Raw genomic sequence first — 26414 nt, 5'->3', positions numbered from 1 at the left:
GTGTAAGGGGACACAGAGTACTGTTAATGCATGGTATACAGGTGGCTCGGTGGCGCGGTGGCACCGAGCTCTTAACACGGGCGTGTGTTCTAACGCAAGTGACTGCCTAATCCCCGGTGCGCTCGTGGCACTCCCAGCAGCCGGGTGTGATGGCGCGGTGGAGGTAGAAGAAGAGCATGCTGGGGGTGTGAGTGGGGTGGGCGGCGGCGCGACTCACTCTCCAAAGACGTAGGTGTTTGGCCCGAGGGCAAAGTGCTGGTCGTGGTCGTAGTAGCTGGGGTGTCAGCGGGCCGAGCCCTCGGCGCCGGGCCAAAGCCGCCACTCACACAGTGTAGCCCTCGAGCTTGCTGCCCCAAGTGAAGAGAGCGACGCCCTCCTGCGCGGCGACGGCGCGCGCGGCCTGGTCGAGCTGGAAGATGCGGAGCATGGCGTCGTTGGAGTGCACCTCGCGCAGCTGGCGCGTGCGGAACATGAGCGGCGCGTGGGGGTAGAGGGCGCGCACGGCGGCGAAGAGGGCGCGCAGCCGGTGCCGGAACCACGCGGCCTCGTGCCACAGCAGGCCGTGGGCCTTTGCGCGGTCGACGCCGAAGGTTTTGGCCTCGCTAAGGAACTGGGAGCGCCGGCGTCAGCGCACGCGGGGCTGGGGGAGCGAGCGCGACTCGCGACTCGCCGCTCGCCGCTCGCGGCCCACCTTGTCGTCCCAGAACAGGCTCGTCGCGACGACCAGGTCGATGGAGCGGTGCGAAAGCCCCGTCTCGGCCATCTTGGGCACGAGGACCTCGGCAAAGCGCCGCTCAAACGTGTTGGGCGGGGACTCGCCCGGGGGGTAGCGCCCCTCGACGTCGACCATGCCGTAGCTGCGGCGTCAGTGGCGGGGACGGGGGCCACGGAGCAGCAGGCAGCTCACAGGAACCAGTTCACCAGCACGAGGTCGTGCTCGGCAGCGTGGCAGTACCCGCCGGTATGCCCGCCCCACGAGTAGTACTTGCCCTTGAGTACGTCGCAGAGCTGCTGGACCTGGGCGCGTTAGCGGGGCCGGGGCGGCGCGAACTCACATTATTGCGGTCGTGGCTGGCCGAGGTTAGCTCGTCGCCGTCACTCAAGCCGCCACCACCCACCTCGAACCTGGCGTCAGCGGGGCCATCAACGCACAACTCACCAATGAGCAGCACCGTCCGCCCCCTCAGCCAACCCACCTCGCCGCCCTGCTCCAGCCGCGCCGCGAGCTGTGGCGCGGCGCCGTCCCAAGCCTGCGAGGGCACGCTGTCGGCCTTGGGCAGGTCGTACGCGTTCGGCCCGCCAGCCACGTCCCAGGCCTCGCGCGCAGAGGGAAAGGGCACCCAGCGCGTCTCGTTCGCGAGCCCCGCCGGACTCCAGTGCAGCATGCCGGGGCGGGTGAACGGGTCCGAGGGGCACTGGGCAGGGCACGCCGCGAACAGCTTGTGCGTGTATGGCCTAGCGTTAGCTCGCTCGCGGGGGACGCCTACCGCTCAGAGAAGACGCGCTGCGTGTCGAGCAGGAGCACGCTGGCGAGTACAACCGCCGCGCAGACGGCCAGCAGGCGCGCGGCGTGCGCGCGCGTCGGGGTCGCTGTCATTGTTGGCTTGGTGGAATGAGTGATCGTCTGTTTCTCGGTCGCTCGTATCTCGTATGCATTCCATTCCACTGCCTGCACACGACGCGCTCCGCGCTGGTCCGTGCTTGGGGCCGGGGCGCACCGTGCATGCCGATCCACAACCCACGACATACCCGCACCGCACGTCGTTTCTGTTTCTGCTTCTGCGCCCCGCGGGTAGGGAAAAAGACAAAACTCGCCGGGTTCCAGGTCCACTGTAGACGGCAAATGTGCCACAATCGCCGCTAGGCCAGGTCTGCCCAGGACTCAGACTCCACACTCAATTACGCAACTAGTCACTCAATTACGTTCGCGCTCCCGTTCCCTGCCCGCCTTAAACCTTTGCCCCTGCCACACCCCCCGCCCTACAGTACTGGCGCAGCTCGCACCTTGTGCATTTATAATAATCTGGCATAACGTATATCGGCTCCTTCCCTTCGCCCCGCTCCGCTGGGTAGGCTCAGCGCCCTAGCCCAGCCCTCGTGTGTATAAATGATGGTGGCTTAGTCGTCGGCTACAACTCACGTCAGCGTGCTCTAATGTGTTGGTGGCGGTTGGTGTTGGTGTTTGTGTCGCACGCCACGCCCCTACGACGTAAGGCCCAGGCGCTGGAGCATGCTCGGCTGCGCCTGCGCCTGCTCCTGCTCCTGCCCATCCTCGTCGTCCTTGTCCGTCTCGACAGTGTCCGGCTCGTCGCCCTGGGGAGGACGCGCCGCCCGCGGCGGACGCGCCGGCGCGGGCACAGAGGAGGACGCCTGGTCGGGCTCGGCGTCGTCGGCAGTCGAAGAGGCGCGACCGGCACCACCACCACCAGAACCACCACCAAGTGCCTCACCAGTAGTAGGCTCCTCGCGAGCGGGCGCCTTTTCTTCGCGGCGGCTGGCTGAAGCGTTGCCCGCGTCGTTTGGCGTGGGCGATGTTGGCTTCTGCTTCTTCTCGAGCTGAGCGTGAGCTAGAGTCGGGGCATGGCCACTCACTGCGTAGCCGTTGGGGCCAACCTCGATCTGCGCGCCGCTGGCAGTGTAGGCGGGCACCTCCTCGGCGTGGGCATGGGCGTGCGCGTGCGCGTGCTCGTGCTCATGCTCGTCCTCCTCTTCCTCATCCTCCTCCTCGGCCTCGATCGACGACCCGTCCTCCTCGTCCTCCTCCTCCTCCTCGTCCGAGTGGTAGCCGACCGAGCGGACGGCCTGGGCAATAGGACCATCACGCTCCATCTGCTCCGACGCAACGAGGTAGCGGGCGACAAGCATGCGCAGGTCGTTCCACACCTCCATCATCTCCTCGTGCGAGCGGGCGCGGAAGGTGAAGGCCTCGCCGCCGCTGCCAAACAGACCCTTGCCTGGTGTCTTGCCAAAGGCGCTCGTGCCGTCCTTGCGCGTCTCAATGTGGAACTTGTGCGACTTGGCAGTGGTAGCCGACGAAGGGGGGCCGAGGGTGCACGACGGCAGGAACAGGGACCAGATGGGGTGCGTGGCCGTGGTGGGGTCGGACGAGGCGTACTCGTGGAGGAAGCCGGCAGGGGTGAGGACATAGTAGCCCTCGCGGTACGTCTTGGTGAAGCGCTTCTTGCGCTCGAGCAGGCCACAGTGGACGGGAATGACCGAGGGGTCGTTGCGGCCGGGGTAGTCGATGGCGTCGGGGTTGCGGAGAGGAGTCTCGGGGTCGAGGAGGTGGTCCGAGCGGGCAGCGAACGAGATCCACTCGCGGTCGGGCATGAGCTGGGCCATGTTGATGCCGAGCTGGCGCCACGTCTCCTGGACCGAGACCGACATGCGGCTCTGCCACTCGTCAAAGGTCGACCAGGCCGACTGGATCGAGCGGACAATGCCCTCCTCAAAGTGGGCAGAGTTCTGCTGCATGATGACGATCGACTTCTGGAGGGCATTCTCCTCGTGGACCTGCCTCTGGAGCTGCTTGAGGACGGCAATGTTGACGGCGTACGGGTCCTCCTTGGCGCTGATCTGCATCGGCGTGTTGTTGACGGCCGACACGGCACGGGCGAGGTCGGCGAGCGCCTTGTTGGACAGCTCGCGCTCACGGGCGACCGAGGCAGCGAGCTTGCCAGTGTCGTTCTGCACATTCTTGATGTGCGCCTTGATCTCGGTGCGGAGCTTCTGGAGATGCTGGACAATCGACGACTCGATGGTACGGGCAAGCGACGCGTGAGAGTCGGCAATGACGCGGGTCTTGTCGCGGATCGTGTAGAAGACGTCCTGCATGCCACCTTCGCCGAGGAACTGGTTTCCGGGGCGGAACGGCACCTGGATGACGGCCGCGAGCTTGGTGAGCTCCTTGGACGTGTTGCCCTCGATGTCTGCGACGCCTTCAAAGTAGGCTGGGGGAGGAGGTTAGTCGCGGTCGCGGGTTGCATTGCCAGTCGGCAGCGAGTTTGCGACGCCATCGTGCGACTCGTGCGACTCCACTCACAAATCAGCATCTTGACAATCTGCTTCCAGGCGGTGAAGCGCTCGATGAGAATGTCCGAGGGCTTGAGCTCATGGCTGGCCGTGTTCTTCTTGATCTACGGGGTGAGTGGGGCTCGAGGCCGGGCGGCTTACCAGCGACTGGCTGCGCGAGACGGTCGAGCGGCCGCCGTTGGACGTTGTGCGCGACAACGTGTCAAAGTGGGACATTGTGGGCTGTTGTTGTTGTTGATGTGTAGTGTAGTGTGATGAGCTTGTCTTGTGGGTGGAGAGAAGAGTAAAGAGAGATGGGAGGGATGGGGTTTTTTGTTTTGTCGGCGGCGGCGAGGAGGAAGATGCAAGTGGTGGTGGTGGTGCAGGCTGGTGGAGTCGGCGGCGGCGGCAGCGGCGGTGAACGAGCAAAGGGAAGGGAAGGCCGACAGACGGCGTCATCGCGCGGGCTGCACCTCGTGCTGTTGCTGCGCAGTGACATTTTTGCCTCCGTCTTGCTCGGCGCTCGCAGCCTGCCTGCAGCTGCAGATTTACTCCCGCCTACCCATTCCTGAATGATGACACTGACGTCATGGGCGCAGCCACCCAACTCTTTGACTCCACCAGCATGACTTCATGGCACCACTGGGTGGGTGGGGAGCCGCGCTTGGCATGCACAATGGGACGCACCGGCGCCAGCACCAGCGCGAGCCAGACGTCATCTCGGCGGCCGCTGGGCCCCTCTGCCTCGTGCCGATCATGAGGACGCCGAGCAAGTGCCCGAGGGGAGGGGGGGGGGGTGGCACGGCGATCGGCATACGCATGCCGCGGGGCAGACTGTGGCTCTGTGGCTGTGGCAGGTGGTGGTGATGGTGGGTGATCTGCGAGCTGCGTCCATGATCTGCGAGCAGGTGTGTGTCGCAGTGTGGCAGTCGTGCAGCCCAGTCCCGCTGCCACACACCACGCCGCCACACGCGTCGACAACCGACACGACGACGCGTCGGGCGTCGCATGTGGCGGAATCGCGACGCCGGCGCCGACGCGCGCCGATCCGACGCCAGCCAGCGCCAAGCGCCACGGCGCCGCAACAGCCCGGGGCGCATCGCAACATGCACACGACTGCCGGCACAGAGCTGCCCCTCACGCACCTCGCACCCGGAACCAGCCGCACAGACACCCGGGCTGTGCGAGGCCGGTGCTGGTGCTGGTGCTGCTGCCGGCCAGGCGCGAGCCAGCATCGCAGGTGGCCTCTACACCTCCCACATCCAACTTTCTCGCCCACATATTCGTAAGCCTGGCCCCGGCCTGACCGCCGCTCACGCCAGCTCCGCTCCTTGCCCATGCCCGACCTCGCGCCCGCCGCCCGCGCGCTCGCCGCGCTCCCCCAGCCCTCGACCCCAGGAGGCCGCCTGCTCAGCTTCGTCCTCCGCGCCGCGCTCACGGCGCTCATCGCGTGGATCGGCATCGGCTTCCTCCGCTCCGGCGGCGTCGCGCCGCGCGTGCACTACCTCGGGCCAGAGTAGGGGTGTGCGGTGGCCCGGCGCGAGTCGGACAAGGCTGTGGTCGCCGCCGCTGCTGCCGCCGCCCCCGTGTCCGTCACGCCGATCCTCCGGCCCGCCGCGCCGCCGCTCCCCGACCCCGACGAGCTGGCCCTCCTGCCGGCCGTGCTGCCCCTCCCCGAGCCCCACCCGCCCCCTCCCCCGCCCCCTCCCCATCCCCTCCAACACGTCCACTTCAAGCTCCCCGCCCCGATACCCCGCGCGCACCGCGTAGCGCACCGCCATCCGCCGCGCCAGCCTCATTTTTCCATCGACAACCCCCAGCGCTGGCCCCAGAACTCGCCGATCCCCGAGGCTGGCGAGGGGGCCGAGGGGGGCGAGGCCGACGCCGAGCCACCCACTGTACCACACTCCTTGTCTGCTGCGCCGCTGCCCCTGTCGCGTAATAATACTCTGTCTGATTCCCAAGTCGCCGCGGCGCTTCCTTCCCCCGCCACTGTCCCAACCCCCGCCCCACCCCCTGCCCACCCCACCCCCCACTACATCCGCTCGACGCGCCGGTTCTCGGCGATCGGGCGGCGCGCCGGGCGCCCGCGCCCGCCGGCGATTGCCATCCCGTCGCGAAAGCCAAAGTCCATCTCGGTTGTACATGATGAATAGGGTGTGGGTGGGGTGGGTGGGGTGGGTGGTGCAGTGTGGTGGTGTGTGCTGGGGCGGGGGCGGGGGCGGGAGCGTGGGAGTGGCAGATGGTGCGGGAGATGATGTCGAGATGGTGTCGAGATGGTGTCGTGGGGTCGAGGTGGTGGTGGTGTCAGAAGTGGCGTGGTAGATACGTGTCGGCGTCGACGCCGCTCTGTAAAGTCAGCGCAGCCCCCCAGCCACCCCACGCCCAACGCACAAAACTTGGGCCCCTTGCGCACCCTCAGCGCGCCGGGCACCGCCGCCTCGTCCCCAGCGTCCACCGGCTCACCGCGATGCGACAGGAGCTCGACCCTCCCGTCCCTAGCGGCGTCGAGCACCGCGGCGCGCGTAGCGCCCAGCAGATCCTCCCAGTCCATCCCCGTGCCAGCCGCAGCAGAGCGCGCCACGCGCGAGATGCACACGCTCGCGTCGTCCTGGTCCATGAGGGCCGTGTACAGCGCCGCCGCGAGCACGATCGAGTCGACCTTTGCCTCTGTTGCGGCGGCGACACCCGCGCTCGCCTTGAGCGCGCGCACGCGGTCCTTCTGGCGCGCGCGCCGGCGTGCACTCGGCCCAGCGCCGTCGGCGAGGGGCTTGTACGTCTTGCCCGTTGCGAGGGGGGCGGCGCCGGGCGGGGACGCCTTGCGCGCGCGGGCGCGGGCCGAGGGCGACGCCGCGGCCGAGGTGGCGCCCGCGGCGGGCTTGGTCGGCGTAGCGAGCGCTTCTGACGCCTGGCGGGATCCGGCGCGCGTCGTGACCATTGTTGTCTGGTGGTGGGCTGACGCGAGTGTTTTGTTGTGTTGTCGAGGGCGTTGGGGACGGAAATTCTGGGTCGAGGGGGTGGGAACATCACGTGATCTGGGGTCTCCGCGAGTCGCCACGGCTGTCTCGTATGTGTCGATCGTCACGTTCCACTTGGTCCAGCCGGCAGCCGCAGCCCCCATGCAGCTCGTGTGATGCTCGTGAGTGCTCGTGTGACGCTCGGAAGACGACAGCCGTCGACGCGACGAGCACCGCCGAGGCGTGCCACTTGGACACACCGCCGACACTCCTCACTGACCCAAGCTGCCTCGCCACTCCCACACCCCGCCACGCCAAGCTCATCACCAACTTCCCCGCCACTATCTATCCGTTACCCGGTGCCCGGCAGTGCTCATGCTGCTCCCACACTTCCGCGCCCAGAATAGACATGCCGATCACTACCCACTCCCCCCATGCCCGAGTCCGGCACATCCAACCAATGCATAGTCGCCTTCAGATAACAAAGTCACAGCCAGAAACAGTACAACGGAACAGGTACTTCGGATACAACGACGGCTCGCGGCCGTGTGGCGCTGGCACTGATGAGTGGAGAGAGATCCGCACATATCGTCGCTTGCTCTCGCGACCGAGGCGAGCGAGACGAGCAGAGATCTATGCACGTCCCGCCTGTCGCTTCGCTTTTGCCGAGCAAGCGCTGGGGGGCGGGGATGATGGAGGGGTGTTAAAAAGGCGTGGCCCTTGTTCTTCTTGTTGTTATGGTCGACACCAGTGGTATCATGCTCGTCGTTCGCAATCCGCCTACGCTACGCCTACTTGTGCCGGCTAAGAACTTCGACACCGGCAGCGTCGCAAGTCCTCCTTGATGGGCGTCAGCACGGGCCACCCGTTTGCCACCGGCTGCCAGCGGCAACACTCACCGAATATCAGGTAGGTCGTCCTCCTCCTCCTCGTCGGCCGGGAAGTCCTCGTCCTCGTCGTCCTCGCCGTCATCCTCGTCGTCATCATTGTCGTCGTCCTCAGAGTACTGCCTGCGGCCTCGGGGGATGTCGATGCCACCGGCAGGGCCCTTGGACGGTGCTTCGCTGATGTGGATGGCAGGGAGGGCAAACTCGACAGGGCCGTCGCGGGGTGTCAGAGGTCCGACGGCGGGACGAGGCGAGGATACTGAGCTCGCAGACGACGACAAGCTCGCCGGTCGCTGGTCGCCCAGCTGCTCGGCGTCGAGCGTCTCACCCATGGGGCCGACGTCGTCCTTGGAGTCTCCATTGCTCTCGCCGGCAGCTGCGGCACGCTCCGCAGCCTCCTTCTCCTCTCTCTCCCGGCGCTCGCGCTCCTCGCGACGCCTGCGGACCCACGCCATTCCACCTCCATCGTCATCGTCGATGCCCTTGCCTGTTGTCTCGGCAGGCTTGGACGGTGTGCTGCCGTGTCCACCAGGGCCCCACTCGATGAATGCAGGCTCGAGCTTCTCGCGGTTGATCTTCTCCTGCAGGGCAGCCTCGGACGCACGGCGGGCACCGTACACGCGGCCGTTGAGCATGCGGGCGCCGACCGAGGGGTTGGGTGACGTGCCAAACGTGCTGTCGCCACTCGCGCCACGACGGTGGGCACCGACAGAGCTGCCTCGTCGGCCGCTCGACGATCCCGACTCGGCCGTCGCAGCACGCTTTGGTTCTGGGCCAGTCCATCTGAATGGCGAGCTGAAGTATGCGTCAGCGATGATCACAAAAAAAGGAAGTGACGTGGCAACCACATCGGCAGACGACGATCGAGGCACAAGGGCTTGGCGACCACATGCGCAGTCAAACGCGCCACCAGACTACGCACCTGTTCACACTATTGGGTTGCGACACGCTCTTGGTGAGTGGAGCGCCAAAGCTGCTGCTAAGCGTCTTGGACTTGCTGCCGGTGCTGCCGCCGAGCAGCTTCTTGGACGACGACTTCCACGAGCCCATGCCCATGGTCACGGCCCACGAGCGGCGGCGGCCATTGTCCTGGTCCCACGAGTAGTCCTCGTCCGTGTCCTGGTCGTCGTCGTCGTCATCGTCGACGGCCTCGTCGTTGTCGGCGCCGCCGGGGCCGAGGTTGCGGACCTCGGACACGTGGTCCTGGTCAGGGCGCGAGGTGGAGAGGGTGCGGCCATGGACGGCGGGGTCAGGGAGGGGGGCGAACCGGATACGCGGGGACGACGACTGCCCCGGCGTGTCGGCTGGTGCGCCGGGCGTGTTGGCCGGCGGCAGGCTGACCGACTTTGGGCGGCCCCGGGTGATGCCGCTCGCTGGAGCGACGATGCGGACTGGGGAGGGGGGGTCGGTTGGAGAGCGGCGGGGGAGTACGCGCTCGTCCTCGGCCCTGTTGATGAGGATACCACCAGTGGGCACACCCTGGAAGCCGGGGCTCTGGGGGATCTGGAGGGTTGGCGCTGGTCTCGAGAGCGAGGTCATGGTGTGTGTGTGTGGATGGTGATGGAGAGATGGAGTTGAGAGCTGAAGGAAAAGGTGCGATGCGGGGGTGGGGGGTGTGCCGGCGGGCTGGGGCTGGACTGGGCTTGCGGAAGCTGGCGGCGGTTGACCTCGCTTGACAAACGGTTCCTGGGCCTTCGGCTGTCGATCGCAGGGGTGGGGAGCGGGGTGGTGTAAGCGGGGGGCGGGGGAGGGTGTGGAGGGGGGTAGGTAGCAATGGTTGTTGGGGGTGAGTTGTACCGAGTGGTGATGTGGTGATGCACACTGAGAGTAGAGTGGTTGATGCAAGTAGTGTGGTGGTTTGTTGAAAGTGGTTAGGTGCGGCGTTCGATTGAAAGTGGTGGTGGTGGTGGTCAGGTGGACTTGTCTGTAGCGAGGCGGGGTGGGCTGGATGAGGAAGGAAGGTTTGGGCGAGGGCCGTAGTGTGGGATAGCCGGGGGGGTGGGGGGTGTCCTGGCTGTGTTGTCGCTGTTGTCGCTGCGTTTGTAGCAATCTTCTACGTGGCTGTCGTCGCTGTCACAGTGCACAGTCGCCCAAAAGACAAAAGGACAAAAGTCGAGATAGATAGCTGATGAACTGTGCAGATGGTAATAATCTCTGGGCAGCAAGGACGCCTAGTGCACCGCCTCGCTCGTCGCTCACTCACCCAGCTGCCAGCTGCTCGCCGTCGTCACCATTGTGCCTCCAATTAACCATGCCAAGGTGACGGTCGTGACTCGTCGCTGCCTGGCCGCCGCCCGTTTGCGTGATTTTTCCCTGTCTCAGAGTTTTCCCTGCCCCCTGCTCCCCCTCCCGGGCGATCACTGCAGCATGCACGCCCGCACGCCTGCACAGGTGCCAGTCGCCGCCGCACAAGGTCACCTGCCAAGTCGTCCACCACGGGCGCACACTAACCGGGCACCCCCCTTTGGGCGCGCTTGCACGCTGCCCGCGGTTCCCACAGCTGATGCCACTGCCGCCACTGCAGCCGCCACGAAATGCTTGGCACTGCACCCTCGGCTTGGTAATCGCGCCCAATGACAGCGCCGGCAGCGCCAGCAGCGAGCGCACCCTGGCCGCGGTGCCCTGAAAAAAAACTCGGAGCGAGGGGGCACGGAGCCGGGGCCCAAGTCTAGAACTAGGCGGCGGCGGCCACGGGCACTGCAGACATTTCAAGCGACGACGCAGCGTACACCACCTGCACCTGTCCCGTCGGGCTCACCAAGACGATACACGCTCACGTACACGTACGCTGTTTCAACGCCTGCTTACGCGAGCGAGCTACGGGCCCTACGGTGCAGCGGGAGACTAGGGCCGGCGCGTCGCCGAGCGAGCGAGTGGCCAGCGGCCAGCGACCGTGATATCCAGAACGGGGTGCCAGGGGCCGGCCAGGCCAACGGCCACCCAACACCGCCATTCCCGCGACCGCGACCGACACACGTTCCATCCCCCATCCGCAGCCACGCATCCCCGCGGCGCGAGCTGCGTATATCGCTCACTTGCTCAGGGCTGATATCCCTGCATGCACGCAGAGGCTAGATGGCGCGATGCTGCGCACAGCACGGGGATCGCGGCGAGCCTCGGACCGCCCCCCGTTCCGGCGGCGGCGAGAGACACAACCGCGCTGGCTGCGGACTTCTTGGCGCCGCCGCCGCCGCTGGCTTCGGACCCGTCCGCATAGCTAGCTCGCGGAGCGGGAAAAGTGGCTAGAGGTTACGCCGCTGCCGCTGCCGCTGCCACGAATCACCCGGCCCTGCCGATCCCGTGCGAGCGGGCCCGAGCACCCGAGGCTGATGGCTGATGATGGCGTGGCTGGCCAGTGTGCGCAGACGCCAGCGGTGTACCGGGCGGCCCCGTCCCACGACCCGCGAGCGCTACGCCGCCGTGTGTATCGCTACCTGTCGAGCCCGAGCCCGCCACGCCGCCGCGTGCATCACTGCCTGGCAGCCCGAGCCAGCCGCTGACACACACCGAGGTGCGCCAAGCCCCGGCGCCGCCACGGCGACTGCCTGCTCCCTCCGGTGCCAGCCACACGGCAAACGTTTGCACGTATATCCTCGTTATTGGTGCATCACCCGACCCCTTGTCCCTCGGCGAACTCGACCATCACGTCAGACGTGTCAGTCGCGTCGGAACGCACAGGCCAAGCCCGACAACCCGCCAAACCCCTCGACGACCCACGCGGCAACTCTTGGCTCGACGATAACCGTGCGCTCCGTGCACCGCCTCGTCGTTATCGCAAGTCTTGGCTCGCGCGGCTCGCCACGCACGCACCCACACGTTTCAACACGGCTTGACATTCAATGAACATTCATATGCAAGTGACACGATTAAACAGGAATGGAATAGGTCGGTTGTTTCTTACGTCCACAACTTGGTCATGCTCAGAGAGAACGACGACACGACGTTCGACATCATGTCGGGGCCAACTACCACACCCGTCTCCGAGTGGGTTTCAGTCGGGTTTGGCGCATAGTAAAAGCCAAGAACCAGAACAATGTACCTGCTTGCGTCAGCCAAGCCGTCGTCGGGCCCGATAAAGTTACTCACGCCAGGATCAGAATCGAGCCGCGGTGATAGTTGCTGCGTGCTTCAATGTATGTGTAGGTAAGGAGGAAGATGGAGAGGATAATGGCAATGACGTCCCAGCGGGGGAAGATGAGGCTGCCGTCAGCACTGGACCTCGCAAGCCAACTCACGTGAAGGTGTCAATCTGGTCGCCAAGTTTGGAGGGGTTGTAGAGCGCGCTGAACGCAACCATGGCGGGGATCTGGAGCAGGCACACCTGGAGGGCGTACGCTGAACCAATCTCCATACTGAGAGCAATGTTGCCGTTCATGGCAAACGACATGGCGTTCATGAACTCGGTCGTGTTCGGGACGAGAGCGAAGAGCGTCAGGCCGAGGAACTTTTCGTCGATGCCGCTGCCCTTGAGGACGACATCGACAACATCGACAAGGACTTCGGCAATGATGGCGTAGAGGACCGTGCAGCTGAGCAGGACGGTCGCACTCACGCCACGAGTCCAGCTCGGCGCCTCGTGGCCGCCGTGCTCCTCCTCCTCCTCGACCGCAACCTGCTGGTGCTGCTCCTTGCGCTGCTGCTGGTGCAGAGCACTGACAGTCGCTAACGTGTGGACGGCCCGGCGGAACTCTTCGCTCGTGAGCGTCGGCGGGAGATTTTCCATGGCTGGGGTCTTGATGCCGCGGTCCAGCGACTCGAGGAACGGAGTGTAGCCGGTGTGAGGCGGGACAGTGGTCTCCGGATGAGTCGTGGCCAGCTCGCGTCTCGTGTTCACCGGCGATCCGCCCGTCACTCTAGGAGACTGACCCCGACGAGGCGTGTGGCCGTCCTTGACAGAGCCGGCGTGGTTGTGCACCGGTAGGATCGGGTTGTTCAGCGCCGCAGGGGTAACCCGGGCGAGAGCAGCACGTTGAGCCACTGGCAGGTCCTCCTTGACCATGACCTTCTGTGGGTTCTGCCAGATCTGCGACGCGTGCGTGCGGAGCGAGAACCAGAGACCGATCAGGTACGACTAAGGCGTCAGTACATAAATTGACCGAGTACTCACAAGAAGGAGAATGGCTGCGCAGGCGTACATGAGCTGCTTGACCTGGTCCTGGTAGAACGGGTCGGTTGTTGGCTCCGGGTGCTCATAGTAGCAGTGGTTGCAGTTCCAGACCTCCTCCGGGGTGATGGGCCCTCCGTCGCCTGGCGCAGGACAGCCCTCGCAGTGGAGCTGGAATGACCCGTAGGTCTGGTAGAACATTGTCGGGGTGAGCGTGCCGATGATCGCCATGATGAGCATAGTCGACGTCACACCAGCACTCTTGGCGTTGAACTTTTGCTCCTTGCGCTTGAATGCGCCAGAGCACATACTTGCTCCGGGCATCAACAGCACGCCGGCGAGGATGGAACCGACGATCGAGCCTTCAACAAGTCTGCCCTTGCCTTGCGTAAGGGCAATGCCGTAGAGCACGATTTCAATGATGGAACCGAAAGTGGCGTTGATAACAGCACCCATGCCAATGGAACTCTGCGCTGAAATAGACGCAACAGCCATGCCGATAAAGTAGGACAGGGGAATGACACTTGCGAGGCCGAGGACAAAGATGAGAGCTTGCGATGCAATGAGGTTGAAAAAGGGCGAGACTGGAAGGCCCTTTTCATGCCGTTTCTCCACTGCGGGGAGAATGAAGATGCCGTCAATAATCGTGAAGAAGACGAGTGGGAGAAGGTTGATGAACATGATGTTGACTCCGCCGACCGTGTACTTGTAGTACTGGAGGCCGACAGCGCGGTAGGTGCAGAGGAGAACAGTGGACGTGGGTCCAGAGGTTGGCGCGACTTGACCAGCGTGGAGACGCTGGCGCTTGAGGACGACGCTAGGCGAGTCGGTGGACGTGCTCGAGGAACGGCTGCCGTTCTCGTCGGCTGCAACTTGGGTGGGAACGGCGACCTTTGGAGCAGAACGGAAGTTGATCTCGAGTGGACGGCTCCAGAGGAGGTTGAGCAGCTCCCAAGTGAGCTTGGCCATCGGAATCGTAACAACCAGGCACCAGCAGATCAAGCACACGGTGAGCATGAGCGGGCCGACAACGAAGAGGAACAGAGGCCAGTAGAGCAGCGAGCCGATAAACTTGGCCTTGCGGTTCAAGTGCTTGCGGAAACAGCTTTGGCCCTTGAGCAGCGGCGTCTCCTCAGGCGGCGGGGAAGGCGTAGGTGACTTGACACCTGGCGCAAACGAAACGGCCGCTCGGGGTTCGCGGCGAGACGATCCGGCTGGCTCGTCGGGAAGGTTGGTAAGCCCGGTGACGCTAAGAGGTCTAACAGTGGCAGACGACGATGTCGAGGCCGAGAGTCCGCGCTGGGGTGCAGGAGAGACTGTGCCGTAGCCAGGTCTGCTCTCCTCATCGTGATGAGTCGTGTCGTCCTTGTCATCGTCGACAAGCTCTGGAGGGGCACCCTCGCCTTCGACGTACTTGCCAAAGGGCCAGGTGATGTACCAGGCCAGACCGCGGAGCGTCTCGGCGTAGCCGCCGCGGCCGCCAGCGAGGAACTCGGCAATGCTGACGATAAATGCGACGACGGCGAAGGTGAGGCCGAGCCACCAACCAAACAGAACGGTCCAGAGAAGGTTGCCGATCAGGAGGTGGCGCTCAGCCGCAGCAGATGGAATCGAGTGGAGCGCCGACTCCGCGTTGCGCGTGACTGAACGTGACTTGCGGTAAAGAGCGGGCTTCCAAATTGGAAGACCGAAGGGGTGCTCGATATTGATGGCCTGAGTGTCAGCACGGTGGTGGTGAGTAACGACGTACGTCCTGACGATCCTTGAGAGTGACGCCCTCCTCATCACCAGGGCTGTCCTCGTCTTCCTCGTCCGGCTCGTCACCTTCATCCTCGTCGACGGTGCCGTCCTCGTGAATCTCGTCCTCATCCTCCTCAATCGGGGGCGGGACCTGCTCGTCAATCTCGTCGTCGTCCGCGACCGACTGGGAGACAGACTCTGCGCGGTCACGCTGAGAATACTCGTCAACACTCTCTGAGCGGGCGCGACCCGGTGCCGAGTAGTGGCGGCCGCTCGGGTACCGGGATCTCGAGACGGTACGCTGCCGAGGGTCGCGGGCAGGGCTCAACGCCGCAGCACGGATGGGCGCCGTGTGGAATGAGTCGGTAGCCGCGGAAGTAGGCTGACTAGGCGGCTCCTCTTCGCCCTCTGGAGCTTCTAGCTCCTCGGCGAGGCGGCGCTCGCGCTCGCGCTCCTTCTTTGCACGCTTGCGCTCCTTGAGACGACGACGAATGAGGTCCTCTCCACGGTCGACAATGTGCGCCTCGTCGTCCTCGTCGTCCTCGGCATATCCATCCTTTGCCTCCTTTTTGTGAGGAATGGGGAGGCGAACGCGCGAAGCCGAGCGAGAGATCGAGGGTCGGTCACCACGGTCACCAGCGTCGATTGAGCCGAGGGCGCGAGGACGAGACGATCGACCGAAAGTGCTTGACCCGCCGGCTTGCGCAGTCATGCCAGGCGAAGGAACGCGGCTTGTACTGGCTTGTCCGCGGGGAGTAGTCGTTCCCCGCACCTCGCTCACACGACGGGTCTCGGACGGCGGGAAGTAGCTTGTGTTGCGCGGAGTAGCGTAAGAGTCGTCATCGGTAGACGCGATCGATCCAGACCGACCAGGGATGCCGACGCCGGCGGAGTATGGCGAGAGCGGAGTTGTAGGTAGGCTCCCGGCTCCTGGGCTCCACTGTAATCCTCGAGTCAGCAAGCCGACGGACGTGGCCACCGGCGAGTAGGGGGGGTGTCGGTAACCTAGAGAGGAGCCGTCACTCACGGCGCTGCCGGTCGAACCACGGTGCTGTTGTTGTAACGTCGGCGTGGGCGGCTCGTTGCTAGACGACGACGCCGGAGCAGAAGTCGAAGCAGCCTGCTGCTCCGGGTCGCCGAGGTTGCGAGGTCGAATGGTCGCTGCCGGGGACACTGCCGGCGGCGCGAGCGGCCTCGAGGAAGTGGGCGAGGTAGGGTCGGCCATGGTGTGTTTCGGTCACACCCGACGACTGAGAGATGCGCAAAGCGCTGTTGGATAAAACGAGTGTGAAGGAGTTGGAGAATGAGAGAAAAGGCGACAGAGGAAGGCGCCGGTTACAAAGACACGGGCCAGGACAGGCAGGATATGCTTTGGTTTGCTGGCTTGGGGAGGGTCGGTCTCGGTGGCGGAAAGGGATGGGTGGGGGGAAGGGGAGGGGGGGTCCGGCGGTTGCCTATGAATACCAGAGGAAGCACACGTGTGTAGGTGGCGATATGTACGTTGTCGCGTTTAAAGCACAGAGAGGCGAATGGACAAGGGACAAATGCCGACGAGCTAGGTCGTGTGGTGCAGTCTTGTTGTCATGGGGGTGTGTTGAGTGTGTTGTGATTTGAGAAGGGGGGAGAGAAAGGCACAAACGACGACGACTGACGACTGACGACGAGGAGTGTGTGTGTGTGACGATGTAACGACTGGGGGAATAACAAACGACGAGGCTAATCGTTGTGCAGACAAGTGATTACCACGTCGGGTTATAGTTATGGCAGGGCATTTGTACAAGCCCTGACGCCCATCCTTGCCCTTTCCCTGCAAAGCTCGCATAGCCAGTCGCCTGCAGACGGACGCTGCTCGGCGCGTGGCGCGTTGCGCGCGTTGTACCGAGGCGAGGCCGCCCACCGACCGACCGCCACCCTGGCTGCGTCTTGTTGATCCTCACTCGCTCGAGCGATGATGCAACCAGCTACGAGCTTTGTACATTCCAGGCCGGCCATTCCGCAGCAGTCTCACTCTTCGGCACGTGACTCACTCGGTTCACAATTCACTCGGCCCGCCAGTCGAGTGACAATTTACATCCGCCTAGTCCAGTCATGCGACCGTGACAGCCGCCAGGCCGCCAGCGGGCAGCGGAATGCTGTGACCGATCCGACTACGACGCGCCCACCTCACTCACCTCCACCAGCTGCATCCGCCTCGCCGGACACGTAACGCACCAAGGCATCCTCATCCTTCCTCTAACCATACCTCTACCCATCCAACAACCTACGCACACAATATGCCCACCGGATACAGGTTGGACGTGGCCCCCACCGCCCGTGCCCAGTGCAACGGCCCAAAGCCGTGCAACAAGACAAAGATTGCCAAGGACGAGTACCGTCTTGGCACCTGGGTTGAGATCAAGGACCACGGCAGTTTCAAGTGGCGTCATTGGGGATGTGAGTTGGTTGGGCGTTGGCGTGCATATCAAGAGTCTGACGTGCCACAGGCACTACACCAAAGATTATCAGCAACCTCAAGGAGCAGTTTGACGAGCCCGACGAGGTCGACGGCTTCGACGAGATCCCGTAGGTGATGGATTACCTCCCGACATTGAAAGCAAGGCTGACTATTGCAGTGCCGACTACCAGGACAAGGCGAGTCACGAGCGGTGTGATGACGTCTGTGGCCAGTTACTGACCTCGCACAGTTCCGTGTGGCCTGGACCGAGGGGCATGGTGGGTTCGCAAGCACACAGCCGGGCTGACGTACAGTCGACCCGTCAGACATTCCAGAGAGCGCCAAGGTGAAGTCTGAGGAGGAAGACGAGGACGACGAGGACGGCAGCCCCAAGAAGAAGAAGGCCGCTCCCAAGAAAGCCGCTGCTAAGCCCGCCGCAAAGGCCAAGGCGGCGCCGAAGAAGGCGGCTGCGAAGAAGGCGCCGGCGAAGAATGGCAAGAAGGTGAGCGCGCCGCGCGCCCCTCCCACTCTGACCGCCCCAGGCCAAGAAGAACAAGTACGAATCTGACGAGGAGAGCGAGGCCGACGACAGCGGCTTCTCGGACGCCGAGCCCGAGGCGCAGCTGTCGCCCTCCGAGTCCGAGGGCGACTTTAGCGACTCGGAGGAGGAGGCCGTGCCCAAGAAGCGCAAGCGTGGCAGCAAGGCGGCTGACGAGTCTGTGAGTTCTTGTCTCCCTCCGCACGCTGATGTCTAGCCCAAGAAGAAGCCAGCAAGCAAGGGCAAGCCTGCGTCCAAGGGCAGCAACAAGCCCGCGTCCAAGGGCAGTAACAAGCCCGACAGCAAGTCCAAGCCCGCTGCGAGACCGGCCGCCCGTCGCAAGATCGCTGCTGTCAGCGACGACGAGAGCGATTAAGGAGTCGCAAGGGACAGGAGGGAGACGATACCTAGGAGCCCCATGTTGGGAGTCTCGATACTATTGGGTTGAGGACTGCGCTTCACTGCGAGTATTTTGTTAGTTTGTGATATTGCCGTAGTTTTGAGCCATGCGATGCCACCATGAGCCGCACTTCTGCGGACTGAGACGACGCGGCTCGTTGCTGGCCTCCGTGAAAATGTGCATGCTTAGGGCCTAGGTTGGCCTTTTAAACGCCTAGTGAGCCGCCGCGGCGGGCTCCTTGATCTTGTAGCCGACAAGGTGACGGCGGCCAATGATCTCGCCGATCTTGAAGATGCCGTAGGCCTCGACCGCCTGGGGGGGGTGAGTTGTGTCCCGGGACGAGGCAGTCAACTCACGGCAATGGCGACCTTGGCCCACTCGCCCGACTCGAGAGCGCTGCGCCACCACGCGGGCGACGAGGCGCGGGCCCAGATGTTGGCGTAGGCGGTGGCCCACTGCGAGAGGTGGGTGGGGGGAGCGAGCTTCTCGGCCTTGTAGACCTGGCGGACGAGCGAGGTGAAGACGTTCCAGTTGTACGTCAAGGGCGCGCGGTAGGCTGGGTGGGTTAGTGGGGAGGGGTGAGGGATTGGTGGCCGTGACAGCGGCGGATGCTGCTGCAGCAGCAGCAGCAGCAGCAGCAGCAGCAGCAGCAGTAGCAGCAGCGGCAGGAGAGCAGCGTCGACAGTCACAGGGACGAGAAGGGAGAAGACGGAATCGGGGGTTGCCGATCACGGATCTCTCGGCTCACAGCCGTCGACACCAGGCCGGCATCGCTGCCGCCGTCCGCCTGCCAGCCCTCGCCGGGCTTGCGCACACCGTATCGGACATGGCAAACAGCGCTAGGCGAGGTAACGGAGTGCGGCTTGGCCCCGACGAGACTTCCGAAGCCGCTGTCGATCTCGAGATTGCGGTTTGCTGCTGCTCCTTGCTGCCGCTGCCGGGCTTGCTCCGCACGCTTCGCACAGGCCGTAGCGCCTACTCACCACCGAGGAGCGAGCCGACGCGGTCACCGACGGGGCCGGCGACGCGCTTGACGGTCTGGGCGCCCTGGTTGTAGAGCTGCGAGGCCTGCTGGACGGCCTTCTGCACCTGGGGGTTGGCCTGGGTCGAGTTTGCGCGGCGGCCGGCGACACGGGCGGCGTTGGTGATCTGGGGGCGGAGCATGGCGACGGAGGAGGGGAGGGGACGAGACGAGACGGGGTGGAGGAGAGAGGGGAGAGATGGGGTGCCGATGGACGAGTGAGAAGTTGGCTGTGGCTGGTGCCGTGCTGCTGCTGCTCGCTGCTGCCGGTCGTCGTCGCTGATGCCTGGCTGCCTCCGCTGCCAGTCTGTGTCCGATGGTCCGACCACAACCGAGCCGGAGGTCAGGCGCGGGAGCAAAAGATGATTTCGGAACTATCACCCAGGCGGGGTGTGGCACTTTGCCTGGGGCGGAGGTCGCGCAAAGTCCGCAGGGCCCGCGTGGGTGTCTCTCACCGTAGACGCTTGCGCCGCGCGCGGCGCCGCCCAGGCGCCAGCACGCCAGCAAGGGTTTCCCCAGAAAAGTCACAGCGAGACACGACAGCCAGCCAGCCGCCGCCAACGCCGAGCGACCGTCCCTGCTCCTCGTCGATATCTACGCGGCCAGTGCTCGTTCGACCTTGTTCCACGTCCCACGCATAAAGCCGTCTCAGTCTTCATCTTCTCGCCCAGCATCGGATACCTGCACACCCCTAGCCCACAATGAACCCCGCCTTCACCAACCTCGCCGTCTCGCTCGGCGCCATGCAGAGTGAGTAGCGCAGCGCCCACAGCCAGCCCCACATCCCCCCAACCCCACGCTGACGTGCCCCCCAGTCGCCAACCGTCTGCCCAAGGACGAGCAGACGGTTCAGTACCTCCGCGCCGGCTACATTGGTGCCCAGGCCATCTCGCTCCTCATCTACTACTACGTGACGACTAAGGTGCGTGTCGTTGGGTGCGGGCCGGGCAGCTCGCTCGCTGCTCGGCCCCGCCCGTATTCCGGGGACCTCGGCTGACAGCCTTAGATCCGTGCCAAGAACGACCTGACTGTCATCAAGTATGTCCAGCCCAAGTCGCCCATGGTGAGTGTTGTGTGCGGCGTGGGGAGCCACTCGGCGCCGAGGGAGGTGGGGGGGAAGGCCGGCGGCATCGCCGTACCTCCTCCCCGCCCTCGTGTGACCCAGCTCCGCTCCCCCACCGCCGCAAGAGCTGCTGTCGAGCACCTGCTGACCCCTCAGAACCCCGACTCCAAGGACGAGCTCGTCACCACCACGGTCCGTGACTACGACCTCGAGGAGACGTCCAAGGCCATGAAGGGCCTCTTCACCGGTATCGCCTTCATGGCCTTCCTCCACCTGTACATGGGCTACATTCCTCCTGTAAGTGTGACCTGAGGGCGGGAGTGTGGTCGCAGGGAGATGAGGCAGGGGCAGTAGTCCAGTCGTGATCGTCGTGTCGCCGTGCCAGCTGGCGAGCTGGCTACGGCGGTGATCGCGAGCACGACCTGCTTCCTTCCTTGTCCCTCGACAACTTCCCCCGCTCTTCTACCCCCCACTAACCCCCGCAGCTCTTCGTCCAGGCCCTTACCACCCTCAAGGGCACCCTCGAGTCGAACGAGGTCAAGCTCCACATCTGGGGCTCCAAGCCCGAGGGCGAGCTCTCGCGTCCCTTCAAGTCTGCCCCCGGCTTCCTTGAGCAGCTCACTGGCAACGCCTCGGGCCCCCAGACCGACGCCGCCTCGATCAAGGCGGTGGAGAAGGCCGGCGGCAAGAGCGAGTAAGCATGGGAGCAGCGCCATCTGCCCGATGCAGTCGCCGCAGCGTTGCGGTGCAGCGCGGGCCGGTTGTGATGTTAGTGTGTACTTGGGTCCGACCTAGACTATGAGGCAGGCAGGCGCAGGGCTGCATGCAGCTGCCGGATGCATGTATGCTGGGCGAGGGGTGTGGGGAGTCGAGGTATTGTGCAGTGGTAGCTACGGTGATTGCTCAAGAGTACTGTGCATGATGACAAGACGCCGGGGCTTGCACCGGCGGCCGCACCGTCGCCGCCGGGAATGGCGGGGCCTCTCAACCGACGAGACGAGACGTGGCCGAAGTATTCGACGCGGCGCGTTGTTCCTGTCGTTACTCTTCCCTTCACCAGCAATACACAATGGTCAACGACCTGTTCGTCACTGCGGCCGCGACCGTCGGCGCCATGGCCGGTGAGTCTGCGTGGGAGGTGCTGCGTGGGGGGGCGGGGTGCCGGTGCCGGGGCTGGGGCTGGGCGCGTTGGCACACCCCGCGTACCACCACAACACGCGAGCTGACGCCCGGCAGTCGGCCGCACGCTCCCCAAGGGCGACCCAAAGACCGACTACTACATCAAGATCGGGTACCTCGCGTCGCAGGTTGCCTCGCTTGCGCTGTACGGCATCATCGTGCTCAAGGTGGGTGTCGCCGGGGTCGCGTGCCGGGCGCAGCGCGGGCGCGTCGTCACTGCCTCCGAGGCGACGCGACACTAACACGCCGCAGATCAAGAAGCAGAACGACCGGACGATTGTCAAGATTGTCAAGCCCAAGCCCGTGGGTCGGGGTGTGGTGCGCGCTGACATGCCAGGCCAAGCCCGCTGCCGCTGCGGCTGAGAAGACCGAGGTCAGCGAGAAGGACGTGCTCAAGGACGCGGCCGACGCCGACGCCGACACCGCCGCAGACCCCGGCGTAGAGGTCACGACGACCACGGCGCGCGACTACGACCTGCAGGCAGTCAAGGGCGAGATCCGCAGCACGGTGCTCAGCGCCGCCCTCTACCTCGGCGTGCTGTACCTCGCCCTCGGCTTCACCCGGCCCGTGAGTCCACCAACAACCCCGGCGCCCCCTGGCCCCCGCGGCCCTTGCCCCGCTGACGCCTCGCCCAGCTCTTCACCCAGACGATCAAGGCCGTCGCGTACATGCTCCTCCAGAGCAAGCAGGCGCGCATCCACCTCTGGGGCGAGAAGCCCGTCGGCGACCTCGCGCGCCCGTTCAAGGACGGCCGCAAGGCCGCGCTGGCCAAGCTCAAGGCTGCCGTCTTTGGCGGCGCCAAGCCCGTCAAGAAGGCCGGCGAGAAGAAGAGCGAGTAGGGTGGGCGTGCAATGCACTGGGAGTAGGCTGGGGATGGGCCCGCCGCTGGCGGCTGGCCTGACTGCTGGAGGCTGGCCGGCATGGTTGGGACCGATCGAGGGGTCGGACAGCGGCTGGCTGGGCGTGTCCAGTTCGACACTGACTTGCTCTTGACCTCTCGACCTCTTGACCTCTTGACCTCACCTTGGCCACGTTCCGGCAGCGAGGGTTCGTTGACACTCCAGGCTCACCTCGGCAGCGTGCGGTTCCAGATGAGTCATCGTCGACGCCCCGTGGCCACCCCAAGCACCTGCCACCGCTCCCTCCTGGCCGGTTCGACACTGACTGAGCTCTTGACCTCCTGACCTCGACCATCGTCGACACTCCACGTTCACCTCGCAGCGTATCGCGCCAGATGAGTCGTGGTCGACGCCCCGTGGCGGCCCCGGGCCCCTGCCACAGCGCCCGCCCACCCGCCATTCCAGAAATGTAGACTGACATATGCCCATCGACAGACTGATATGATAACAACTACTGACTAAAGCCGCTGGCGGCTTGACCCTTATGACTACTTAACCCCCACCCTCCTACGACCCCCAGCCCTACTGCGACGAGTTCTCAACGTGGTCGCGCTTCTTCTCCGATCCGCTCTCGTGGAACGACTCCGAGTCGACACGGTCGCTCTCGTACGGGTTCCTCTGGAAGCCGTAGCGTCCAGGACCATCGAACAGAGCGGCAATCTCCTCGAGGGGAAGAGGTCCGTTCTTGCCACGAGTCTCGATGACGAAGAAGTAGCAGTAGACGACCTGGAAGGCGAGGAAGACGCAGAAGACAATGTAGTAGCGCCAGTGGATGGCGTCGAGCGCGATCGGGTTGACGTATTGGTTGAAGGTGAGCGAGGCCGAGACGGCAAACTGGAAGAGCATGAGAGCCTTGGAACGGAAACGGTAGGGCGTGATCTCGACCGTGTAGCTGACGACCAGAGGCGTCATGGCAATGTCGTAGAATCCGTAGAAGAGGAAGATGAAGGCAATGACGGCGTTTCCAGCGGCCTTGTTGCCGTTGAGAGCGACACACTTAGTGGCGTAGTTGTTGGGGTTCGCGGCAATGCAGTCGGGCGCAAAGATGGTCGACGACTTGGAGTAGGTGGCAGAGCAAATGGTCCAGCAGATGAAGCTGACGCACATGCCCGCAGTCGAAGTGAGGAAGAGGAAGCGACGGCCAACGCGGTCGACAAACGAGGCACCAAGGAGAGCAAGGATCCAGTTGTAGATCTGGAGAATACCGTTGATGAGCGTCTGGTGGCCAGCCGACGTGATGCCGATACCGTTGAGGATGAGGGTCAGGTAGTAGGAGACGAGACCGTTACCGGCCCACTGGCAGAAGAAGGCGAGGGCAATGATGATGCGCAGACGACGGAGGTTGCCCTTGTCGGTGAACATGGCCTTCCATCCCGACGACGACTTGTTCTCGCGGTCCTCGCGGATACGCTCCTTGATCTCGTCGATCTCAAAGGCGAGGAGCGGGTCGTCGTGGTTGCCGTCGCAGTGGTACTTTGCGATCACGTCGCGGGCCTGCTCCTCCTTGCCGTGGTCGATGAGCCAGCGGGGCGACTCTGGGACAAACCAGATGAGGAAGACCTGGAAGATCGACGGGAGGCCCTGGAGGATCGAGGGGATGCGCCAGCCCCAGTTGTTGTTCATGCGGAACGTGCCGTACGTCGTCCAGGCAGCGACGATCGATCCGAGGTACCACATCGAGTTGTAGAGTGATGTTGCTGGGCCGCGGTGCGTCGGGAAGGCGATCTCGGTGATCAGCACGGGGGCGGCGACCGAGGCGAACGAGAGACCGAAACCGATAAGACCACGCGCGGCAATGAACATGCCAGTGTTGGTAGCCGCCGACTGGAGGGCCGTGGCGCCGAGCATGATGACACAGCCGAGGAAGATGCAGAAGCGACGGCCAAACATGTCCGAGACGTAGGGGGCGAAGGGGAGACCTGCGAGACCACCAATGTTCTGGATCGCGTTGAAGACACCGAACAGCGTCGTCTTGTCCTGGGGGTTGTCAAAGTAGGTCTTCCAGGTGTCGAGGGCCTGCAGACCGTTCATCATGGAGCCATCGTAACCGTTGGTCATGGAAGTGATGAGGAGGAGCACCTGTAGGTCGTCAGCGTTGGCCGTTATCGCCCTGGCTCCCAACCCCTACTCACAATGCACGCAGTGAGCTTCTTGTAGTGCCCCTTGTAGAAGCGCGTGTCGCGCCCGCCGAGGACGGCAGTGAGCGCGCTGGTGTTGCCCTGGGGGCCGCTGACGGCTGGACCGGCGCCCATGGTATGTGGTGTGTTGGGTGGGGAGATACAGTAGAGCTCGGTGGCGGGGGAAGGGGTAAGGAGCTTTGAGCGTAAAGCAGCTGCTCTCGAGTTGTTGGTCCTTTCTGGGAGCGTGGGGGGCTGCTCTACATGACCGATCGGGGCATGGTACTTGTACTTGTCTGGCCAAGGAGCGAGGTGGATGGGCAAAGGAAGGAAAACGGCGCGTTTGGCGCGCTCTAGGTAGGGGAGGGTGGGAGGGAGCAGGCATGTGAGATGTGAGATGGCCCCGGACAAACGGTGGCGCTCCAGAGGCGAGCGCCGGTGACCCCGCCTAGGCCAGACCCGCGCCGCCGCGCCCGACCGGTGCGTCCGCTGGCCACCAGTCCATGCATCAGCGCCGCAGAGACGCATGCACACGGTGGCTGTCTCTCGGGAAATCTGCGGCGGCGCCGGACGCGCTCACAGGCCAGCCCCTGAGTGCATGCAGGCAGGCAGCAGCAGCAAGAAGACCGCCGCCAGCAACCCACGACCTGGGACTCACCCGCACAGTTGTCCGCACGCGGCCGCATCTCGACAGACTCGACCATACTGCCGCTGCCCGTGGGCCCTGGTCGGCCCGCTCTCATGTTCCGCATTGTACAGTCTGCTGAGCAAAACTCGCCAAAGCTCGCTGCATGCATGCATGCTGCCGCAGCCGCATCCGGTGCAGTATGCCAAAAATGAATGCGTCAAATGGGTTCCCCACACCGGCTTCGGGCCAAAAGTAGCGAGGCACCGCTCGCCCGCCCGCACGCTCGCACCGGGCCTTGGTCTTTTGCTTCTGGCATGAGCGCGTCGGGCGGGGGTCGGGCGGCGTGCTAGGTAGCTACTGCTGCTACTGTCGCATCTAGACTCGTGGTTGGACGCAGATGGCTTGCAGTCGGACTGACTCTTTAGCCCTACTCCGATGCATGTCCGGTTTTCCGCGGCATCGGCGGCTTCGCTCGGCAGTGCTACATGCTGCGTGCGTCAGGCTCAGGCGGCAATGGCACCCATGTGCATATGCGCGTGGGCAGCGCCACTCGGCATGTCACGAGCACGGCCGCGATGAGCAGTCCAACCAACACGACGACCAGCACACAGCTCTTTGCCCGCTGGCCAGCCGCAGGCTAAGATTAGGCACTAGCGCCAGAGAGGGCTGGGGCACCTGCTGGCCCCCACCGCTCAGACACAGTGGCAGTGGCCTTCGTCGTCGCGGTCGCCCGCCACCGCTGCGGTGCGGGTACGCTAACAGGCAGCAGCTGCCTCTGACGTGACGACCTCGCGTTCCGCACGCACAGTCGGTCGATCGGCAGCCACGGTCGGTCGGCACAGCGGGCTGGGCCGTAAACACGAGCCGCCGCGCCGGCCGTGTTGGCCGGTCACCTGGCGCCGCGGCTGCTGATGCGTGCTCGGTCCGCACTTGAGCGCCGCACGCGCCGTCCCCTCACTTAAGATTCGAGATGCATCGGACTTTGCCTGGGTTGCAGCAGTGGTATAGACGCGCGAAGGCTGCGCCGGCGCAACTGTGCGGAGCTGATAAGGGCCTGCACGTGGCGCTCACCCGCTGTCCGGGTCGCCTCGTCCGCACTTGCACCTCGGGAACCAAGACGTGGAATTTGGTTTTGCGGAGCGAGCGCTGTCTGCGAGCGGAGGGGGGGAGGTGGGGGAGGCGACGTGCGGCGAGCGCGGCGGCGGCGGCGGGAGCGAGCGAGCGAAGCCCGTCGGCTGGGGCCGCTGCTGGCTGGCGCTTGCTCGGTCCTCGCTCGGTGGGGAGGCCGGGGTGTCGAGTGCAGGTGTGCAAAGTTGGCGTGGCAGCGCTTTCTGACTTTTTCCCCAGTCCTTGCTGAAAGAACGAGCTCGAGAGAGCAAACTCGTGAGCAAAATCTTGACCAAAGCGCGTCGCCGCGATCCGACCTCGCCCAGTC

At 64.5% G+C, this 26414-nt stretch overlaps 11 protein-coding genes across 11 annotated transcripts; 4 read left to right on the top strand and 7 right to left on the bottom strand.

Moving 5' to 3' along the window:
• Window positions 1-106: 106 nt before the first annotated feature.
• On the bottom strand, window positions 107-1597 carry Q8F55_008718 (uncharacterized protein; the record flags this gene model as incomplete). Its single annotated transcript, XM_069357102.1, has 9 exons — window positions 107-179; window positions 218-274; window positions 327-610; window positions 692-857; window positions 908-1017; window positions 1056-1071; window positions 1119-1125; window positions 1160-1455; window positions 1488-1597. The coding sequence occupies 9 exons, from the start codon at window positions 1595-1597 to the stop codon at window positions 107-109; spliced, it is 1119 nt and encodes a 372-aa protein (XP_069205039.1).
• A 605-nt stretch (window positions 1598-2202) lies between these two features.
• Q8F55_008717 (uncharacterized protein) lies at window positions 2203-4248 on the bottom strand (the record flags this gene model as incomplete). The annotated part of the gene is made up of 4 exons (XM_069357101.1): window positions 2203-2556; window positions 2593-3950; window positions 4043-4136; window positions 4174-4248. The coding sequence occupies 4 exons, from the start codon at window positions 4246-4248 to the stop codon at window positions 2203-2205; spliced, it is 1881 nt and encodes a 626-aa protein (XP_069205038.1).
• A 656-nt stretch (window positions 4249-4904) lies between these two features.
• On the top strand, window positions 4905-5531 carry Q8F55_008716 (uncharacterized protein; the record flags this gene model as incomplete). Its single annotated transcript, XM_069357100.1, has 2 exons — window positions 4905-4919; window positions 5334-5531. The coding sequence occupies 2 exons, from the start codon at window positions 4905-4907 to the stop codon at window positions 5529-5531; spliced, it is 213 nt and encodes a 70-aa protein (XP_069205037.1).
• Window positions 5532-6318: 787 nt separating this feature from the next.
• Q8F55_008715 (uncharacterized protein) lies at window positions 6319-6949 on the bottom strand (the record flags this gene model as incomplete). The annotated part of the gene is made up of 3 exons (XM_069357099.1): window positions 6319-6360; window positions 6406-6418; window positions 6489-6949. 3 exons carry the CDS (start codon window positions 6947-6949, stop codon window positions 6319-6321), a joined length of 516 nt encoding a protein of 171 aa, XP_069205036.1.
• Window positions 6950-7759: 810 nt separating this feature from the next.
• Q8F55_008714 (uncharacterized protein) lies at window positions 7760-9394 on the bottom strand (the record flags this gene model as incomplete). Its single annotated transcript, XM_069357098.1, has 3 exons — window positions 7760-7808; window positions 7868-8650; window positions 8778-9394. The coding sequence occupies 3 exons, from the start codon at window positions 9392-9394 to the stop codon at window positions 7760-7762; spliced, it is 1449 nt and encodes a 482-aa protein (XP_069205035.1).
• Window positions 9395-11752: 2358 nt separating this feature from the next.
• Window positions 11753-15924, bottom strand: Q8F55_008713 (uncharacterized protein; the record flags this gene model as incomplete). Its single annotated transcript, XM_069357097.1, has 6 exons — window positions 11753-11894; window positions 11942-12055; window positions 12091-12926; window positions 12963-14672; window positions 14710-15264; window positions 15727-15924. 6 exons carry the CDS (start codon window positions 15922-15924, stop codon window positions 11753-11755), a joined length of 3555 nt encoding a protein of 1184 aa, XP_069205034.1.
• A 1048-nt stretch (window positions 15925-16972) lies between these two features.
• Q8F55_008712 (uncharacterized protein) lies at window positions 16973-18047 on the top strand (the record flags this gene model as incomplete). The annotated part of the gene is made up of 7 exons (XM_069357096.1): window positions 16973-17132; window positions 17183-17261; window positions 17312-17334; window positions 17367-17411; window positions 17448-17635; window positions 17676-17852; window positions 17889-18047. The coding sequence occupies 7 exons, from the start codon at window positions 16973-16975 to the stop codon at window positions 18045-18047; spliced, it is 831 nt and encodes a 276-aa protein (XP_069205033.1).
• A 237-nt stretch (window positions 18048-18284) lies between these two features.
• Window positions 18285-19235, bottom strand: Q8F55_008711 (uncharacterized protein; the record flags this gene model as incomplete). The annotated part of the gene is made up of 3 exons (XM_069357095.1): window positions 18285-18383; window positions 18428-18627; window positions 19055-19235. 3 exons carry the CDS (start codon window positions 19233-19235, stop codon window positions 18285-18287), a joined length of 480 nt encoding a protein of 159 aa, XP_069205032.1.
• Window positions 19236-19793: 558 nt separating this feature from the next.
• On the top strand, window positions 19794-20853 carry PHO88_2 (phosphate transporter (Pho88); the record flags this gene model as incomplete). The annotated part of the gene is made up of 5 exons (XM_069357094.1): window positions 19794-19842; window positions 19908-20014; window positions 20099-20155; window positions 20312-20452; window positions 20641-20853. 5 exons carry the CDS (start codon window positions 19794-19796, stop codon window positions 20851-20853), a joined length of 567 nt encoding a protein of 188 aa, XP_069205031.1.
• A 371-nt stretch (window positions 20854-21224) lies between these two features.
• On the top strand, window positions 21225-22174 carry PHO88_1 (phosphate transporter (Pho88); the record flags this gene model as incomplete). Its single annotated transcript, XM_069357093.1, has 5 exons — window positions 21225-21276; window positions 21392-21501; window positions 21587-21637; window positions 21672-21902; window positions 21971-22174. 5 exons carry the CDS (start codon window positions 21225-21227, stop codon window positions 22172-22174), a joined length of 648 nt encoding a protein of 215 aa, XP_069205030.1.
• A 582-nt stretch (window positions 22175-22756) lies between these two features.
• Window positions 22757-24486, bottom strand: Q8F55_008708 (uncharacterized protein; the record flags this gene model as incomplete). Its single annotated transcript, XM_069357092.1, has 2 exons — window positions 22757-24313; window positions 24367-24486. The coding sequence occupies 2 exons, from the start codon at window positions 24484-24486 to the stop codon at window positions 22757-22759; spliced, it is 1677 nt and encodes a 558-aa protein (XP_069205029.1).
• Window positions 24487-26414: the final 1928 nt, after the last annotated feature.

Source organism: Vanrija albida, assembly GCF_041260175.1.
Source record: "Vanrija albida strain AlHP1 chromosome Unknown contig_7, whole genome shotgun sequence".
In the NCBI taxonomy this organism is placed as follows: domain Eukaryota; kingdom Fungi; phylum Basidiomycota; class Tremellomycetes; order Trichosporonales; family Trichosporonaceae; genus Vanrija; species Vanrija albida.
This window is presented reverse-complemented; position numbering and strand designations above follow the sequence as displayed.